An 18,692-nucleotide genomic window follows, 5' to 3' on the forward strand; every position below is an offset into this window, starting at 1 on the left:
TAAAGGTGAATCAAAAAGCTATGCCAATGTAGTGCAAAAGGACTCCAGGTATCATTTCCTTAATGTATTTTTACCTATCTATTGCTGTGAAGAGCCAGTATTAGTTGCTGTAGCCAAATTCAGAATGTAATGGACATACACAGATTAATGAACACATACATTTTATTCATTTCTACCAGTGCTAAGTAGCTCCAAGACTTCTCCTTCTGTTTCTGTAAGAGAGGAAAAATAAAGATTAGAAATTTTCAGAGCCTGACTTCTAAAGGTTAAGGAAGGTATTATTATTATTATTATTATTATTATTATTATTTGCAGTATTTATATTCCGCCCTTCTCACCCCGCAGGAGACTCAATGTACCCATATATGGCAAATATTCAATGCCAAAGACACACAACAGATATAGACAGACAGTCAGAGGCTATTTAACTTTTCTGACCACCAGAAGAGCTGTTGCTTTCATCGTCCATCTGAGACACTGATGAAGTACTTCCACATTCCCCACATGCTTTGCTGGAGTCTTTTTTATGGCCTTGTAAATTAGTTAAATTAGCCTCCCCACACATAGGTGGTACTTAATTTTCCTACTTGACAGATGCAACTGTCTTTCGAGTTGCAAAGGTCAACAACAAGCTACACAATTGGTCGGAAGCTCACTCCGACCCGGGCTGGCTTCGAACTCATGACCTTATGGTCAGAAGTGATCTTAATGCAGTTGACACTCAGACAGCTGTGCCACAGTCCCGGTGCTTTGTATTACATACAAAGATCAAGACAAAGAGAAACTGGAGCACATTCAGTGAAATCCACAATATGCCCAAACAATTAGCACTTGATTTTAAAAGCCTGACACATTTTGGACTGTGTATATCAGAGGTTCCCAACCTTTTTTTGATCAGGGATCACTTGACCAGGGACCACTCTCCAACATTAGTACCAAAAGGGGTTACGATTCATTTTGTGCAAGATGTTTTGCGCAGGTTCGCAGTTTGGGTGTGATCCTGGACTCATCGCTGAGCCTGGAACCCCAGGTTTCAGCGGTGACCAGGGGAGCATTCGCACAGTTAAAACTCGTGCGCCAACTGCGCCCGTACCTTGAGAAGTCTGACTTGGCCACGGTAGTCCACGCTCTGGTTACATCCCGTTTAGACTACTGCAACGCTCTCTACGTGGGGTTGCCTTTGAAGACGGCTCGGAAGCTCCAATTAGTCCAACGTTCGGCAGCGATGATACTAACAGGAGCGGAGTGCAGGGAGCATACAACTCCTCTGCTGCACCAGCTCCACTGGCTGCCGATTTGCTACCGGGCTCAATTCAAAGTGCTGGCGTTGGCCTTTAAAGCCCTAAACGGTTCTGGCCCAAGCTACCTATCCGAACGTATCTCGGCCTATCAGCCCACCAGGACCCTAAGATCTTCTGGGGAGACCCTGCTCTCTATCCCACCTGCTTCACAGGTGCGGCTGGCGGGGACGAGAGACAGGGCCTTTTCTGTGGTGGCCCCTCGGCTATGGAACGCCCTTCCCATGGAGGTAAGATCAGCCCCCTCGCTGATGGTGTTCCGAAGAAGATTAAAAACCTGGATGTTCGAACAGGCATTTGGTTAATCGGTGCAATGAATGTGATGATTACAGGAATGGTAATATGGACGACGAAACTGGATCACGATTTTAGTCATGAGATGCATTGGGTTGTTATTGTTGTGTCAATATTGTGTATTATGCTTTTATGGTTTTAAATTGTATATTGTTGACTGTTGTACCTTTGTTGTAAACCGCGTTGAGTCGCCTGTTAGGCTGAGAAACTGCGGTATACAAGTAAAGTAAGTAAATAAATAAATAAATGTCCCAAGAATATTTCCCCCATTTAAGCAGCATTAAGAAAGCAACGTCTGTCTCACCTTCCACCAGGACTCATACTCTCAGTTCTCCCTTTGCAGCAGGTTTTCTCCCTCTGGTTGCCTTTTTTCCCTGTTTGAAAAAAATTAACCCCAATTGTAATGGAAAAGACATTTCCATTAAAAAAAAAAAGAAATGGATAAAAAGTTAAGGGGAAAAATTTAGACAAAATCGGGGATTGGATAAAGGTCGGAATGAAGAAGGAAACAATTACGGAAGAATTTAGAGAAATAAAATTGACATGGTTCCATTGTATACAATTAGAACAATGGTTTAAAAATTGGAGGGGAAATTAATAAAAACGGAGCTTAACCAATTTGAACAAATAATACAAAATTGAAAGGTTTGAAAATTTGAAAGGAATAACTAGTAAAGTATATAAGATAATAATTGAAATAAAGAAAGGAAAAACAAAAAAAAATAACACCCTCAAGAAGGTCTTTGAAGAAGATTTAGGGATAAAAATAAATGAAACAGAGTGGCAACAATTATGGAGACAAAGACATCTAAAAAATTATCAATACAGGTTAAAGAAAATTATTATAAGTTAATATGGAAATGGTACCTAACACCATTTAAATTGCTGGAAGAAACATTAACAACCTCAGATATGCAGATGACACCACTTTGATGGCCGAAAGCGAGGAGGAGCTGAGGAGCCTTCTAATCAAGGTGAAAGAAGAAAGCGCAAAAGCCGGGTTGCAGCTAAACATCAAAAAAACCAAGATTATGGCAACAAGAATGATTGACAACTGGGAAATAGAGGGAGAAAATGTGGAGGCCGTGACAGACTTTGTATTTCTAGGTGCAAAGATTACTGCAGACGCAGACTGTGGCCAGGAAATCAGAAGACGCTTCCTTCTTGGGAGGAAAGCAATGTCCAGTCTCGATAAAATAGTGAAGAGCAGAGACATCAGACTGGCAACAAAGCCATGGTATTCCCTGTAGTCACCTACGGATATGAGAGCTGGACCTTAGAGAAGGCTGAGCGAAGGAAGATCGATGCTTTTGAGCTGTGGTGTTGGAGGAAAGTGCTGAGAGTGCCTTGGACTGCGAGAAGATCCAACCAGTCCATCCTCCAGGAAATAAAGCCCGGCTGCTCATTGGAAGGAAGGACACTAGAGACAAAGTTGAAGTACTTTGGCCACATCATGAGGAGACAGCAAAGCCTAGAGAAGACAATTATGCTGGGGAAAGTGGAAGGCAAAAGGAAGAGGGGCCGACCAAGGGCAAGATGGATGGATGGCATCCTTGAAGTGACTGGACTGACCTTGAAGGAGCTGGGGGTGGTGACGGCCGACAGGGAGCTCTGGCGTGGGCTGGTCCATGAGGTCACGAAGAGTCGGAGACGACTGAACGAATGAACAACAACAACAACCTAACACCAGTAAGAATAGCAAATATAAATAAAAACTATTCAAAAAATTGCTGGAGAGAATGTCAAGAATCAGGAACATATATACATATGTGGTGGCAATGTAAATATGTAAATACTTTGGTGGCAATGTACTCTAAATACTTTTGGGGAAAAGTATTTAGAGAAATAGAAGATATAATGAACATTAAAATAGAAAAAGTCCTAGTATAGCTTTATTATCATTATATAATAATAAACAATTGAAAAAAGAGGATAAAGATGTGATAACAAATTTATTAACAATAGCAATACTGTTTATAGCAAGGAATTGGAAAAGAGAAATAAATATACAAATAGAGGAGTGGTACAAGGAAGTATGGAAATTGGCAATAAATGATAAGTTGACATGTATATTAAAAGGTAAAGGAGGTATATGGAAACAAAGTGATTTTGATGATGTATGGAGAAAATTTATTGAAAAAGGATTTAAAAAATAAAGAAGGAAAGTTACCTCCACGAGAAGAATTGAAATTTTGGACAGATGGTACGTAAAAGCCGTGGCTTGGGAGGGGAGGAAGGCAACACAGCGGTGACGGATAGATGTATAAGCAGAAAAATAACACTAGATGCCAAAAGTTAAAGTATGGTAGGTTGTATTGAATAATATGTATCTGCTGCAAAACAAACAATGTATAACAAATGTATTGAACCATGATAAAATAATAAAAAATATTTTTAAAAATGAAACGATGCATTAATAATGATAATAAAGCATTTTGCTTTGACGGAAAAGAAAAAAGAAAAAAATTAAGGTATTCACTATTTTGTGTACTGTTTATAATCTTTGCTTTTAAATCGGCATTTTAAATTATTTTAATTTTATATGCAGTTTTTTGAGTTTTTTAATACTGGTAGCCAGATGCAGCTGTGGACAAGTCTACATAGGGACCACCAAACGCAGCGCCCAGACACGCATCAAGGAACATGAAAGGTACTGCAAACTACTCCAACCAGAGAAATCAGCCATAGCAGAGCACCTGATGAACCAACCTGGACACATCATATTATTTGAGAACACAGAAGTGCTGGACCACTCTCACAACCACCATGTCAGTCTACACAGAGAAGCCATTGAAATCCACAAGCATGTGGACAATTTCAACAGAAAGGAGGAAACCATGAAGATGAACAAAATCTGGCTAGCAGTATTAAAAAACTCAAAAATTACAACAGCAAAACAACAGAGGGGAAACAAACAGGCACATAAAATCACTCTCAACAAAAGATCCCCCCCAGGTGCTTCCAGGCCATTGAATGCAAATCAAGGTGATCAGCTGAAACATTGCCCTGGTCATTCCACAGATATATAAACCCAATTTTCCTACTTCCAACAGACCTCACTACCTCTGAGGATGCTTGCCATAGATGCAGGCGAAACGTCAGGAGAAAAATTGCCTCCAGAACATGGCCATATAGCCCAGAAAAACCTACAACAACCCAATTATGAATCGGTTTTTGGTCAACTTTAGATTCAGTTTGGTTAGTTGGGATGCCGATTCAGAAAATTGTATTGGATAGACCACATCAGCTATAGTTTCTGATACAGAACATATGGCATCTAGTAGGCATCATCTGTTCACCCACAGAAAACCATTTATATAAATAAAAATGTAATATTAGTTTGTTGGATTAACAAAACTCAAAAACCACTGGACGAAATGACATGAAATTTGGACACTATACCCCTAACAGACCAATGAGTGACCATCACTCATAACCCCCTCCCAAAAAAAACAGTGGAAAGGACTTAAAAACCCCAAAGAGCTAAATGATGAAAATCTAAATGACGATACAGAAAAAAGGGAAGGAAGGGGAGAAAGAAAGAAAGAAAGAAAGAAAGAAAGAAAATACTAATACTAGTAATAATAACTCATCTTTCTACCGATGAGTGTAGCCTTACCTGTGGTTTCTCCTGAACAGGCAGCTCTTTCTCTTTCTTGGCTGTGGAAATACGTTTAGTAGGTGCCTTCTTTGTAGATTTGACAGGAGAGTCTTCCTTGGAAGATTCCTCCATCTTTTCCTCCTCTTCCTCCTCCTCCTCCTCTTCCTCATTTGATTGCAAGTCTGAAGTAAGACAGTGGCCTCATGAAACTCTATGACTAGGTACTCTGTTCCTTCAAAAACCCAATTTTTCTCACAAAATCATCTGAACTGCCCAAAATGAGTAAAGTAAAGGATGGATGGCTGCACCATTGTTACAGGTATAGGTTGAGTACTTGTTATCCAAAAGGCTTGGGACAAGAATTGTTTGGGACACTGGTTTCAGGGTGGTTTTTTTGGCGGGGGGGGGGGGGGGAGGAGATACCTGTATTTGTATATATATATGAGATATCTTGGTGATGGGACCCTAGGCTAAATCTATGTATGTTTCATATCTGTCTTTATATACATAGCATAGCTTGAAATTAAATTGTATACATCCATTTTGTGCCTGAATCAATTTATTTATTGACTGATTTATTTATTTTTATTTCACTTTTCTGCCATGTGTGGGATTCAAAGTGGCATACAATGATATTCAGAAGAAGACCTACAAGCCACTCTAAACACCTTCGCAGAAGTATATGAGAAGCTCGGCCTGTCATTGAACATCGATAAAACCAAAGAGCTCTTCCGGCCAATCCCTCTCCAATGCCAGAAATACAGCTTAATGGGGGAACATTAGAAAATGTTGACCATTTCTCCTACCATAACAGCCACCTCTCCTCAAAAGTCAACAATGATACTGAAATACAACATCACCTGAGCTCTGCAAGTGCAGCATTTTTTCAAATGAAACAGCATGTTTGAGGACCGGGACATCCGTAGGGAGACCAAGGTGCTTGCTTATAAAGCCATTGTCCTCCCAACCTTGCTATACGCCTGCGAGACGTGTATTACCTACAGACGTGACATGCAACTCCTAGAACAATTCCATCAGTATTGCCTCTGAAAATCCTGCAAATCTCATGGGAAGACAAACAGACAAATGTCAGCATGTTGGAAGAAGCAAAGACCACCAGCACTGAAGCGATGGTCCTCCGCCATCAACTCCGCTGCACCGGCCATGTTGTCCGAATGTCTGACCACTGTCTCCTAAAGCAGCTGCTCTACTCCGAACTCAAGAACAGGAAACGGAATGTTGGTGGACAGGAAAAGAGATTGAAAGATGGGCTCAAAGCCAACCTTAAAAACTCTCGGCACATTTATCCACGTATGGTGGAAATGTAAAAAAGCCAAAGCCTTTTGGAGGGAAATCCACAAGAAAATGGAACATATCTTACAAATAAATTTTGACGTCAAACCGGAATATTTCCTTTTAGATTTAACTGATTTTGAAATGGATCATAACACAAATAAGTTATTTATATACCTTACAACAGCAGCCAGGCTTAAATTTGCACAGCTATGGAAAACAAAGGATCTGCCAACTATGGAGACCTGGCTAGTGAAGATCTTGGACATTATGAACATGGACTTAATCACTCAAAGAATTGCTGATAATAATCTAAAGAGACAAAAAACCAACTGGGAAAAATTCACGGACTATATTAAGAGCTAAAACTTAGAAATGAACTGGCAATAAGAAGAGAAATAAAGGCAAAATAAGAGTTAAGACAACCGGAGTCAACCTGGAAGTCATCGCAACCTCCTCTACCTCTCTTCCTTTTCTTCCCAGCCTTTCTCCCTGTCTTTCTCCCCCCCCCCCTCCCTTTTGTTTGCCCATTTCCTACTGTCCTATACCTGATTGTTCCCACACTTTCCCTGTACCCCACGAAGTCTAAATTTTATATGCATTGGAAAAACTAATAAAAATAATTTAAAAAACTCTGGCATAGACACTGAGAACTGGGAAGCCCTGGCACTTGAGCACTTTAGCGCTCCAGCTGGAGGTCAGGTGTGACCAGCAGTGCTGTAGAATTCAAAGAGGCACAAATAGAGGGCAAAAGAGAGAAACATGCCAAGGAAGGCACGTCAAGCCAACCCCGACCGGGACCGCCTTCCACCTGGAAACCGATGCCCTCACTGCGGGAGAACATGCAGATCAAGAATAGGACTCCACAGTCACCTACGGACCCACCACCAGAACAGCGATCTTGGAAGACAATCCTACTCAGACAACGAAGGATCGCCTAAGTTTCTGTATTTCTTGGTTTACTGAGGAGCTGGCAGCAATGAAGCGAAAGAAGAGGAGGCTAGAGCGCGTGTGGCGCCAGAATCCCACCAATCCGGCCCAAACACACCTGAATGCCTTTTTAAGGTCCTACGGTGTGGCAATAGAGGCAGTTCAAAAAACATTCATCACAGCCAATATTGCATCAGCGAAGAATCGTCCAGCTGAGCTTTTTCGAGTTGTCAGGGGCCTGTTAAATCCGCCAAAAAGCGAGGCCTCGGATAACTCGGTGGCTCGCTGTGAAGCATTTGCTCGATCCTTCGCCGATAAAATTGAGCGGATTCGGTCTGGCTTCGACGTCATGTTAACGGCAGTCTCTGGGGATGTAACGAGAGCATCTGCTTGTCCAGTTTTGTTGGATTCGTTTCAGTTGGTTCAGCTTGAGGATGTGGACAGGATCCTTGGAGAGGTGCGACCCACCACATGCATCCTAGACCCCTGCCCTTCCTGGCTGATCAAGGAAGCCAGAGGGGGTTTGGCAGAGTGGGTGAAGGTGATGGTTAATACCTCCTTACAGAAAGGAGAGTTTCCAGCGAGCTTAAAGCAAGCTATTATACAACCGCTGTTGAAGAAACCATCACTGGATCCCACTCAATTCGACAACTATCGGCCAGTCTCCAATCTCCCCTATTTGGGCAAAGTCATGGAACGTGTGGTGGCAACACAACTCCAGGGGTTTCTGGTAGACACTGATTATCTTGATCCGGCACAGTCTGGCTTTAGGCCGGGACATGGAACTGAGACAGCCTTGGTCGCCTTGGTAGATGATCTGCGCAGGGAACTAGACAGGGGGAGTGTGTCCCTGTTGGTTCTGCTGGACCTCTCAGCGGCCTTCGATACCGTCGATCACGGTATCCTTCTGGGCCGCCTCATGGACATGGGGCTCGGAGGCACTGCTTTGCGGTGGCTCCGATCCTTCCTTGAGGGACGGACCCAGAAGGTGTTACTGGGTGACACCTGTTCGGCCCCACAACCGTTGTTGTGTGGAGTCCCACAGGGTTCAATCTTGTCCCCGATGTTATTTAACATCTACATGAAGCCGCTGGGAGAGATCATTCGGAGTTTCGGACTAAGATGCTATCTCTACGCAGATGACGTCCAAATCTGTCACTCCTTCTCACCTGTCACCAAGGAGGCTGTCCAGACCTTGAACCGGTGTTTAGCCGCTGTGTCGGACTGGATGAGAGCTAACAAATTGAAACTGAATCCAGACAAGACAGAGGTCCTACTGGTCAGTCGGAAGGCCGAACAGGGTATAGGGTTACAGCCTGTGTTAGACGGGGTTACACTCCCCCTGAAGACGCAGGTTCGCAGCTTGGGAGTGATCCTGGACTCATCGCTGAGCCTGGAACCCCAGGTCTCAGCGGTGGCCGGGAGAGCTTTCGCACAATTAAAACTTGTGCGCCAGCTGCGCCCGTACCTTGGGAAGTCGGATCTGGCCACGGTGGTCCACGCTCTTGTCACATCCCGGCTGGATTACTGCAACGCACTCTACGTGGGGTTGCCTTTAAAGACTGCTCGGAAACTACAACTAGTCCAGCGAGAAGCAGCCAGATTGCTCACCGGAGCGACGTACAGGGAGCACACCACCCCCCTGCTGCGTCAGCTCCACTGGCTGCCGATCCAAGTCCGAGCAGAATTTAAAGTGCTGGTTTTGACCTATAAAACCCTATACGGTTCCGGCCCAGTGTATTTGTCCGAACGGATCTCCCTCTACGTCCCACCTCGAAGTTTAAGATCTTCCGGGGAGGCCCTGCTCTCGACCCCGCCAGTCTCACAAGCGAGGCTGGCGGGGACGAGGAGCAGGGCCTTCTCAGTGGCGGCCCCCCGCCTGTGGAACTCACTCCCCGGGGAGATTAGATCGGCGACTTCCCTCCTAGCATTTAGGAAAAAACTAAAGACCTGGATGTGGGACCAAGCTTTTGGTCACTCTGATAACTAACTCAAGGACCTGGCGATAGACAAGGACAAACGGAGTAGAACGGATGTATGGACTCTGATATATGGACTCTGACATGAGATTGTTTTAGGTTTTATGATTTTACTATGTATTAATGTTTTAATCTAATTGCTGAATTGTTATATTTTTTGGATTACTTGTTTGTATGATTGGGCATCTAATTGTGCCCTCCCTGTAAGCCGCCCTGGGTCCCCTTCGGGGTGAGAAGGGCGGGGTATAAGTGAATGAAATAAATGAAATAAATAAATAAGTGAAGTGACAATGATATTTCCATAAATTGCACCCATGCCCATCAAGTTTCATGACATTTGGCCTAATATAAGAAATTAGTCAAATGTCATGCTTAGCTTTTCCTAAAATCAACTTTGGCTCATCTAGTCAGAATTCGGCTTCTGGGGTTTTACCGGCTAGGTGTTGTCCAGCAAGATAGACAGGTCCAGATCCTGATTTGAGCCTGAATGTCACAGGAGGAGTCAATTCAAGCCCAGCCAATGAAACCTGGAAAGTACATAAATTCATATTCTGAGATTATGCTTTATTATACATTTCACAGTTGAATATCCTGATAAGTCAGAAATTATTGCTTAGCATATTTTGTTCCTTCTGCCAAAGTAATAAACAAGCCATGATATTTATTTATTTATCTATTTACCACATTTATATACCGCCAGAGGTGACTCGAGGTGGTTCACAGTCAGCAGCGATTTGATGCCATAGCAATCATAAAAATACAGTTAAAACAGTTATAAAAACAATTAAAACTTTTAAAATGTGATATAAAAACAATACAGCCTGTAAAAACAAAATCCTCAGCGTCTCCTTACTAAAATCATTGTCCAATTGCATCGTCGGTCATTCTATATACTCATCTTTGTCTAATTATGCTCCAGTAGTAAAAGCTTGCTCGAAGAGCCAGGTCTTAACCTTTTTGCGGAATGTCAGAAAGGACATTATATCCCTGGGAAGGGCATTCCATAGCTGAGGGGCCACCACTGAGAAGGTCATGTCTCTCATCTCCACCAAATGCATCTGCGAGGAAGATGGGATCGAGAGCAGGGCCTCCCCAGATGATCTTATATCAGTGGGAAGGGCATTCCATAGCCGAGGGGCCACCACTGAGAAGGTCATGTCTCTCATCTCCACCAAATGCATCTGCGAGGAAGATGGGATCGAGAGCAGGGCCTCCCCAGATGATCTTATATCAGTGGGAAGGGCATTCCATAGCCGAGGGGCCACCACTGAGAAGGTCCTGTCTCTCATCCCCGCCAAATGCATCTGCGAGGAAGATGGGATCGAGAGCAGGGCCTCCCAAGATGATCTTATATCCCTGGGAAGGACGTTCCATAGCCGAGGGGCCACCACTGAGAAGGTCCTGTCTCTCGTCCCCTCCAAATGCATCTGTGAGGAAGGCGGGATCGAGAGCAGGGCCTCTCCAGATTATCTTATATCCCTGGGAAGGGCATTCCATAGCCGAGGGGCCACCACTGAGAAGGTCCTGTCTCTCATCCCCGCCAAATGCATCTGCGAGGAAGATGGGATCGAGAGCAGGGCCTCCCCAGATGATCTTATATCAGTGGGAAGGGCATTCCATAGCCGAGGGGCCACCACTGAGAAGGTCCTGTCTCTCATCCCCGCCAAATGCATCTGCGAGGAAGATGGGATCGAGAGCAGGGCCTCCCAAGATGATCTTATATCCCTGGGAAGGACGTTCCATAGCCGAGGGGCCACCACTGAGAAGGTCCTGTCTCTCGTCCCCTCCAAATGCATCTGTGAGGAAGGCGGGATCGAGAGCAGGGCCTCTCCAGATTATCTTATATCCCTGGGAAGGGCATTCCATAGCCGAGGGGCCACCACTGAGAAGGTCCTGTCTCTCATCCCCGCCAAATGCATCTGCGAGGAAGGCGGGATCGAGAGCAGGGCCTCCCCAAATTATTTTATATCCCTGGGAAGGGCATTCCATAGCCAAGGGGCCACCACCACTGAGAAGGTCCTGTCTCTCGTCCCCTCCAAATGCATGTGTGAGGAAGGTGGGATCGAGAGCAGGGCCTCCCCAGATTATCTTATATCCCTGGGAAGGGCATTCCATAGCTGAGGGGCCACCACTGAGAAGGTCCTGTCTCTCATCCCCGCCAAACGCATCTGCGAGGAAGGCGGATCAAGAGCAGAGCTTCCCCAGACGATCTTAAGGTCCTACATGGTTTATAAGGAGAGATACGTTTGGATAGGTATGTTCAGTTAATAACCTATTTGTGATTTCTACATAATTTTCTCCAAAACTGACATATCTGGTTTCTTCCTCTACTAACAAGCCAATAGCAAACTCTGAATGACTTCTTAGGAAGAAAACAAGTTGAGAAATATGATTGACACAATAACCATAAAATAAACATGACTGAGATTCCCTGGTTTGCTTAGGGAAAGGAACAAAGCATCCTGTTTGCTCATCTATATAAATAAAAATGTAATGTTTGTTTGTGGGATTAACATAACTCAAAAACCGTTGGACAAATTGACACCAAATTTGGACACAATACACCTATCAGGGCCAATGAGTGACCATCACTCATAAAAACACTGAAAAACACAGAAAAGACTTAAAAAGCCAAAAGCAAAAAACAAAAAATACATTACAACGCATGCGCAAAACCACATATATATGCACAAACACATATACACAAATATATACACACACAAAAACACATATACACAGACTGGGCCACAAAAAGTGTGGCAGGGGACGACTAATTAATAATAAGTAGCTCAGTAGGACTGACTTATTGTGACATGAAGATGCAGCCAGTGAAATCAGATTTGCTATATAAATTCTAGTGACTCTGAAAACATAGTCTTCCCTTGCCAAGTGAGAGCATCTAATTCAATATGTCCAATCAAATAATTTGTGAAATTCAAATAGTGTGGGGAAACTACGAGGCACTTACCGTTGGGAGCACAGAAAGTTTCAAGGTTGCTATGTGCACCGGAGTCGTGTTCTTACTACCCTTCGGCGGTACAATCTCCACAACATTGAATTCATCTTTGGCATTTTCCCCTAGAGAGATCTTTGGAGAGAAAAATAGAATCATAGAGTTGGAAGAGATTACAAGGGTCATCCAATCCAACCCCTTGCTATGCAGGAATACACAATGACAGAGTGCTACAACATCAAAACAAATTATAGTTTTAATACTTTTTCACACAGAGCTAAATTGGAAGCCATTGATAGAATTCCTGGCAGTTTTGCCATCTACTCAATAATAATAATAATAATAATAATAATAATAATAATAATAATAATGGATTGTCGATGTTGCAGTCCCAGGTGACAGCAGGATTGAAGAGATACATCCCGAGTGTCTAGGATTGTGTGATGTATCGGCGAATAATGCGTGCAGATCCCAGTAAGGTGGCTTTTTGCAGCTGGCAGATGGTAATCTTGTCAGACCCAATTGTATTTAAGTGCAGGCCAAGGTCTTTAGGCACTGCACCCAGTGTGCCAATCACCACTGGGACCACCTTGACTGGCTTGTGTCAGAATCTTTGCAGTTTGATCTTTAAATCCTTATATTGTGTCAGCTTTTCCAGTTGTTTCTCTTCAATCCTGCTGTCACCTGGAATTACAACATCGACAATCCATACTTTGTTTTTTAACACGATCATGAGGTCAGGAGTGTTGTGCTCCAAAACTCTGTCTGTCTGAATCCGGAAGTCCCAGAGTAGCTTGACGTGTTCATTCTCTGTAACTTTTTCCGGCTTGTGATCCCACCAGTTCTTTGTCACAGGCAGATGGTATTTATGGCACAAGTTCCAATGAATCATCTGAGCAATGGTGTTCTGCCTCTCCTTGTAGTCTGTCTGCGCGATTTTCTTGCAGCAGCTGAGGATGTGATCTATTGTTTCATCTGCTTCCTTGCAGAGTCTACATTTGGGATCTGTTGTCAACTTTTCAGTTCTGTCTTTGACGGCATTGGTTCGAATGGCTTGTTCTTGGGCTGCCAGAATCAGGCCCTTCTTTGTCTCCTTTTTCAGAGTTCCATTTGGGAGCCACAGTCATGTTTTTTCTTTGTCAATTTGGCTCTCAATTTTTCCCAGGAACTGTCCATGGAGAGCCTTCTTTCACCAGTTTTCGCTAATCCCTAATAGCTAATCCCAAATCCATCTAAAATACAGACATGTGCCTTTCACCTTAAGAACAGACAAGCATCCCGAGCTCTGAGGATTACCTGGGAAGGAATCCCACTGGAGCATTGCAGCGCACCCAAATACCTAGAAGTCACTCTGGACCGTTCTCTGACCTACAAGAAGCACTGCCTGAACATCAAACAAAAAGTGGGCGCTAGAAACAATATCATACGAAAGCTAACTGGCACAACCTGGGGATCACAACCAGATACAGTGAAGACATCTGCCCTTGCGCTTTGCTACTCTGCTGCTGAGTATGCATGCCCAGTGTGGAACACATCTCACCACACTAAAACAGTGGATGTGGCTCTTAATGAGACATGCCGCATTATCACGGGGTGTCTGCGCCCTACACCACTGGAGAAATTACACTGCTTAGCCGGTATTGCACCATCTGACATCCGCCAGGAAGTAGTAGCCAATAGTGAAAGGACCAAGGCAGAGACATCTCCAGCCAGGCCCGTAGCCAGGATTTCGTTTCGGGGGGGGGGGGGGGGCTGAATATTTTCAGGGGGGTTCGGGGGGGCTGAGTTTCGGGGGGGGGGGGCTGAGTCTGAGTGAAAGAGGGTCTAGCCTAGCAAACCTTTTGTATCATTACCCCAATACCCTCATCATGCATATGGGATATATTGAGTATGGTGATCAGATCATGATATGAATAAACATTTTAAATAATGCACCATTAAGGCCTTTTCGTGAACCACCATGAAAATTTCGGGGGGGGGGGGGTCTGAAGCCCCCCGAGCCCCCCCCCCCCCCCCCCCCCCCCGCGGCTACATGCCTGTCGCCAGCTCATCCCTTGTTTGGGTATCAGCCAGCACATCAACAACTTAAATCAAGAAATAGTTTTCTTAGATCTACAGAGACACTCGCTGGAACACCTCAGCAAGCGAGAGTCCAAAAGTGGCAGGCTCAAACTCAGAACCTTAACCAATGGCTGATACCAAATGAAAGACTCCCCCCTGGGCACACAGAAGACTGGGCGACTTGGAAGGCGCTGAACAGACTGCGCTCTGGCACCACGAGATGCAGAACCAACCTTCAGAAATGGGGCTACAAAGTTGAATCCACGACATCCGAGTGTGGAGAAGAGCAAATCACTGACCACCTGCTGCAATGCACCCTGAGCCCTGCCACATGCACAATGGAGGACCTTCTTGCGGCAACACCAGAGGCACTCCAAGTGGCCAGATACTAGTCAAAGGACATTTAATCAGCTACCAAGTTTGCAAAATTTGTGTGTGTGTGTTTTTTTATCTGTTTGTTTGTTTTGTTCTGTTAGTAATGTAATACAATGTTCTGGTTGCGGATGACACGATAAATAAAAATAAACCAGTTTTCGCTTCTTATTTCGCTTATTATTATTATTATTATTATTATTATTATTATTATTATTAATGTGCTTTCCCTACATCAACAATCATCTCCAATATTACTAACCCAGAAAATGTATGCAGGAACAATTTCAGGCTGGATCAATTTCAGTAAAAAGTGGGACGAGGCATGCATAACAGTAGTGTTAGAAACTGGACCAGAGACCATAATCCAGAATCTCTTCTACAAGAGTCTATGGGACATGCTACTAAGTTAGGCCTCTTTTCCTCGTACCTAAACCAAGCTGTTCAGAGGTCCTAGATGAAAAAAACTAGCTTTGTTCTTCTTCAAAAGGAAATGCAATCCCATTTTCATACTTAGTACTGTAATCAAAGGACACCCTTTTTTCTCACATGTCTGATATTTTCTCCTGGCCAGAAACTCGTTGTCTTAATCATAAGATAATAGCAAGTTAAATACCGTTTTTAGATCTAGCTGCTGCTCATATGACCAGTCGTCTGGGGAATCATATGTGACGGAAGGGTTCTTGCTGTTCAGTTGGCATCCTACAAGTATAGATATATATATAGATAGATAGATAGATAGATAGATAGATAGAGCAGATGTGATAAAGTTATTTATTTATTATTTATTTATTTCAAAGTTTTCTAAACCGACCTTCTCACCTCATTGAGGGACTCAGCCCGGTTTCCAACCATAAAAACACATACAATCAGTAAAATATCATAGTTCACAATTACCATAACACATTTAAAATAACAATATATTTAAAACTACAGTGCTCAGTCGTCATATTAAAATCAATATACATCATCTTCCATCCAAAATCCTAGGGTGTTGTCTCATTCATCGAAAGCCTGTCTCCACAACCACGCCTTCACCCATTTCCTAAATGTCAGGATAGACGGGGCGGTTCTGACCTCAGGTGGGAGAGAGTTCCAGAGTCGCGGGGCCACCACCGAGAAGGCCCTGTCCCTCGTCCCCACCAGACACGCTTGCGAGGCCGGTGGGACCGAGAGTAGGGCCTCTCCAGACGATCTTAATAATCTTGATGGTTCGTAAGGGAGAATACGTTCGGAGAGGTAAACAGGGCCGGAGTCGTTTAGGGCTTTATAGGTTAACACCAGCACTTTGAATTGTGCTTGGAAGCTAATTGGCAGCCAGTGGAGCTGGTGTAACAGCGGAGTGGTGTGCTCCCTGTACCCAGCACCCATTAGTAATCTGGCTGCCACACGTTGTACTTGCTGCAGCTTCCGGGCAGTCTTCAGAGGTAACCCCACGTAGAGAACATTGCAGTAATCTAAGTTACCTGACCATCTTTCCCTCTCACCCAGAAATTGTCAGCCTAGCTTGGAAAAGTTCCTTTTCTTTGGAAAAGTTCCCAGAGTATGGTGAAGGCTCCTTCTTATGAAGCTTTTAAACAGAGGCTGGATGGTCATCTGTCAGGGGTGATCTGAATGCAATATTCCTGCTTCTTGGCAGGGGGTTGGACTGGATGGCCCATGAGGTCTCTTCCAACTCTTTGATTCTATGATTCTATTCTATGATTCTATGATTACTTTGAACAGCTGACATAATTTTTAAGTCAGCACAGCCACTAGTTTTGGAACTGCAATGCAAAGGGTAACTTTTCGCAGCTTGGGAGTGATCCTGGACTCATCGCTGAGCCTGGAATCCCAGGTCTCGGCGGTGGCCGGGAGAGCTTTTGCACAATTAAAACTGCGCCCATACCTTGGGAAGTCGGATCTGGCCACAGTGGTCCACGCTCTTGTTACATCCTGATTAGATTATTGCAACGCACTCTACATGGGGATGCCTTTGAAGACTGTTTGGAAACTCCAACTACTCCAACTCCAACTAGAGGCAGCCAGAGTACTTACAGGAGCGTCATACAGGGAGCATACCACCCCTCTGTTATGTCAGCTCCACTGGCTGCCGATCCAATTCCGAGCACAATTCAAAGTGCTGGTTTTGACCTACAAAACCCTATACGGTTCCGGCCCAGCGTACCTGTCCGAACGGATCTCTCTCTACGTCCCACCTCGGAGTCTAAGATCTTTTGGGGAGGCCCTGCTCTCGGCCCCACCTCTATCACAAGTGAGATTGGCGGGGATGAGGATCAGGGCCTTCTCAGTGGTGGCCCCTCACCTATAGAATTCACTCCCCGGGGAAATTAGATCAGCGACATCCCTCCTTTCCTTTAGGAGAAAATTGAAAACATGGATTTGGGACCAGGCATTCAGACAATCTGGCAGATAAATAATGGACTTTGACGACTGACAAGAATGGACAAAGTGGAATGAAATTATGGAACTCTGAAGGACAAACGCTGAGCATGAGATTTGTTTTATTGATTGTGTTATGTATTGATTGTTTTAACTGTTATAAATGTTTTAATTGCTGTTTTATACGTATGTGTATTACTGTGTAGGCATCAAATTGTGCCTTTTGTAAGGCGCCCTGAGTCCTCGCTCGAGGGTTGAGAAGGGCAGGGTAGAAGTGCAAGAAATAAATAAATAAATAAATAAATTTTCCATGCTTTGGATTTCTTACCCCAGATTAGATTGATGAGTCTACTTGATGACGAGTTTTCAGAGGTGACAGAACTGCTTTCCAGAGCCATTGTTTCAAACAGGATTCTTCTTTAAATAAAAAACACGGTGAATCATGCACATTTCTGACAGCAATGAAGTCAAAACTTACAACTCAGGCTCCCAGCGTTTAAGAAAAGGTACCAGCCTTCCTTTCAGCTTCCCCACCTGGTGATCTCATTTGTCTCAGTCCTTACTCTAACACAGCGGGGTCAGGACACCTAGGGGCGTCACAAGGGGAGGGGGTCAGATGGGTCACCAAAGATCGTCAGAAAACACAGTATTTTCTGTTGGTCATGGAGGTTCTGTGTGGAAAGTTTGGCCCAATATATTGTTGGTGGGGTTCAGAATGCTCTTTGATTGTAGGTGAACTATAAATCCCAGTAACTACAACTCCCAAATCTCAAGGTCTATTTTTCCCCAAATCCACCAATGTTCACATTTGGTCATATTGAGTTTTCGTGCCAAGTTTGGTCCAGATTCATCATTGTTTGAATCCACAGCACTCTCTGAGTCTGAGCGAAAGAGGGTCTAGCCTAGCAAACCTTTTGTATCATTACCCCAATACCCCCATGAATATGGGATATATTGAGTATGGTGATCAGTTTAACAGTTTAAATAATGCACCAGTAAGGCCTTCTCGTGGACCACTTTGAGAATTTGGGGGGGGGGGGCTGAAACTGCTCAAGCCCCCCCCCCTCCCCGGCTACATGCCTATCTCTGGATGTAGGTGAACTACAACTCCAAAACTCAAGGCCAGTGCCCACCAAACCCTTTCAAAATTTTCTGTTGGTCATGGGAGTTCTGTGTACCAAGTTTGGTTCAATTCCATCGTTGGTGACATTCAGAATGCTCTTTGATTGTGGGTGAACTATAAATCCCAGCAACTACAACTCCCAAATGTCAAGGTATTCCCCAAAATCAGCCAGTGTTCACATTTGGGCATATTGAGTAATCATGCCAAGTTTGGTCCAGATCCATCATTGTTTGAGTCCATTGAACTACAACTCCAAATCTCAAGGTCAATGCCCACCAGACCCTTCCAGTATTTTCTGTTTCCCATTTCTGTGTGACAAGTTTGATTCTATTCCATTGTTGGTGGAGTTCAGAATGCTCTTTGATTGTAAATCCCTGCAACTACAACTCCCAAATGACAAAATCAA

The 18,692-nt window shown here is 44.0% G+C and overlaps 1 protein-coding gene across 1 annotated transcript; it reads right to left on the reverse strand.

Moving 5' to 3' along the window:
- Positions 1-1,909: 1,909 nt before the first annotated feature.
- Positions 1,910-17,561, reverse strand: LOC132782805 (nucleoplasmin-like). Its single transcript, XM_067470703.1, has 6 exons — positions 17,492-17,561; positions 15,398-15,483; positions 12,364-12,483; positions 9,829-9,922; positions 5,212-5,375; positions 1,910-1,966 (listed from the first exon to the last, which is right to left on the reverse strand). Exons 1-6 carry the CDS (start codon positions 17,559-17,561, stop codon positions 1,910-1,912), a joined length of 591 nt encoding a protein of 196 aa, XP_067326804.1.
- Between the last annotated feature and the right edge of the window lie 1,131 nt (positions 17,562-18,692).

This window comes from Anolis sagrei, chromosome 7, assembly GCF_037176765.1.
Source record: "Anolis sagrei isolate rAnoSag1 chromosome 7, rAnoSag1.mat, whole genome shotgun sequence".
Taxonomy (NCBI): domain Eukaryota; kingdom Metazoa; phylum Chordata; class Lepidosauria; order Squamata; family Dactyloidae; genus Anolis; species Anolis sagrei.

Excerpts from the sequence above, each read along its gene's own strand:
- LOC132782805 (XM_067470703.1), bottom strand. The coding sequence starts at position 17,561 with ATGGCTCTGGAAAGCAGTTCTGTCACCTCTGAAAACTCGTCATCAAGT. Across the intron at positions 9,923-12,363 it reads AACTTTCTGTGCTCCCAACG|GTTTCATTGGCTGGGCTTGA; the intron begins GTAAGTGCCTCG and ends TGTACTTTCCAG. Across the intron at positions 1,967-5,211 it reads CTGTTCAGGAGAAACCACAG|GGAAAAAAGGCAACCAGAGG; the intron begins GTAAGGCTACAC and ends TTTTTCAAACAG.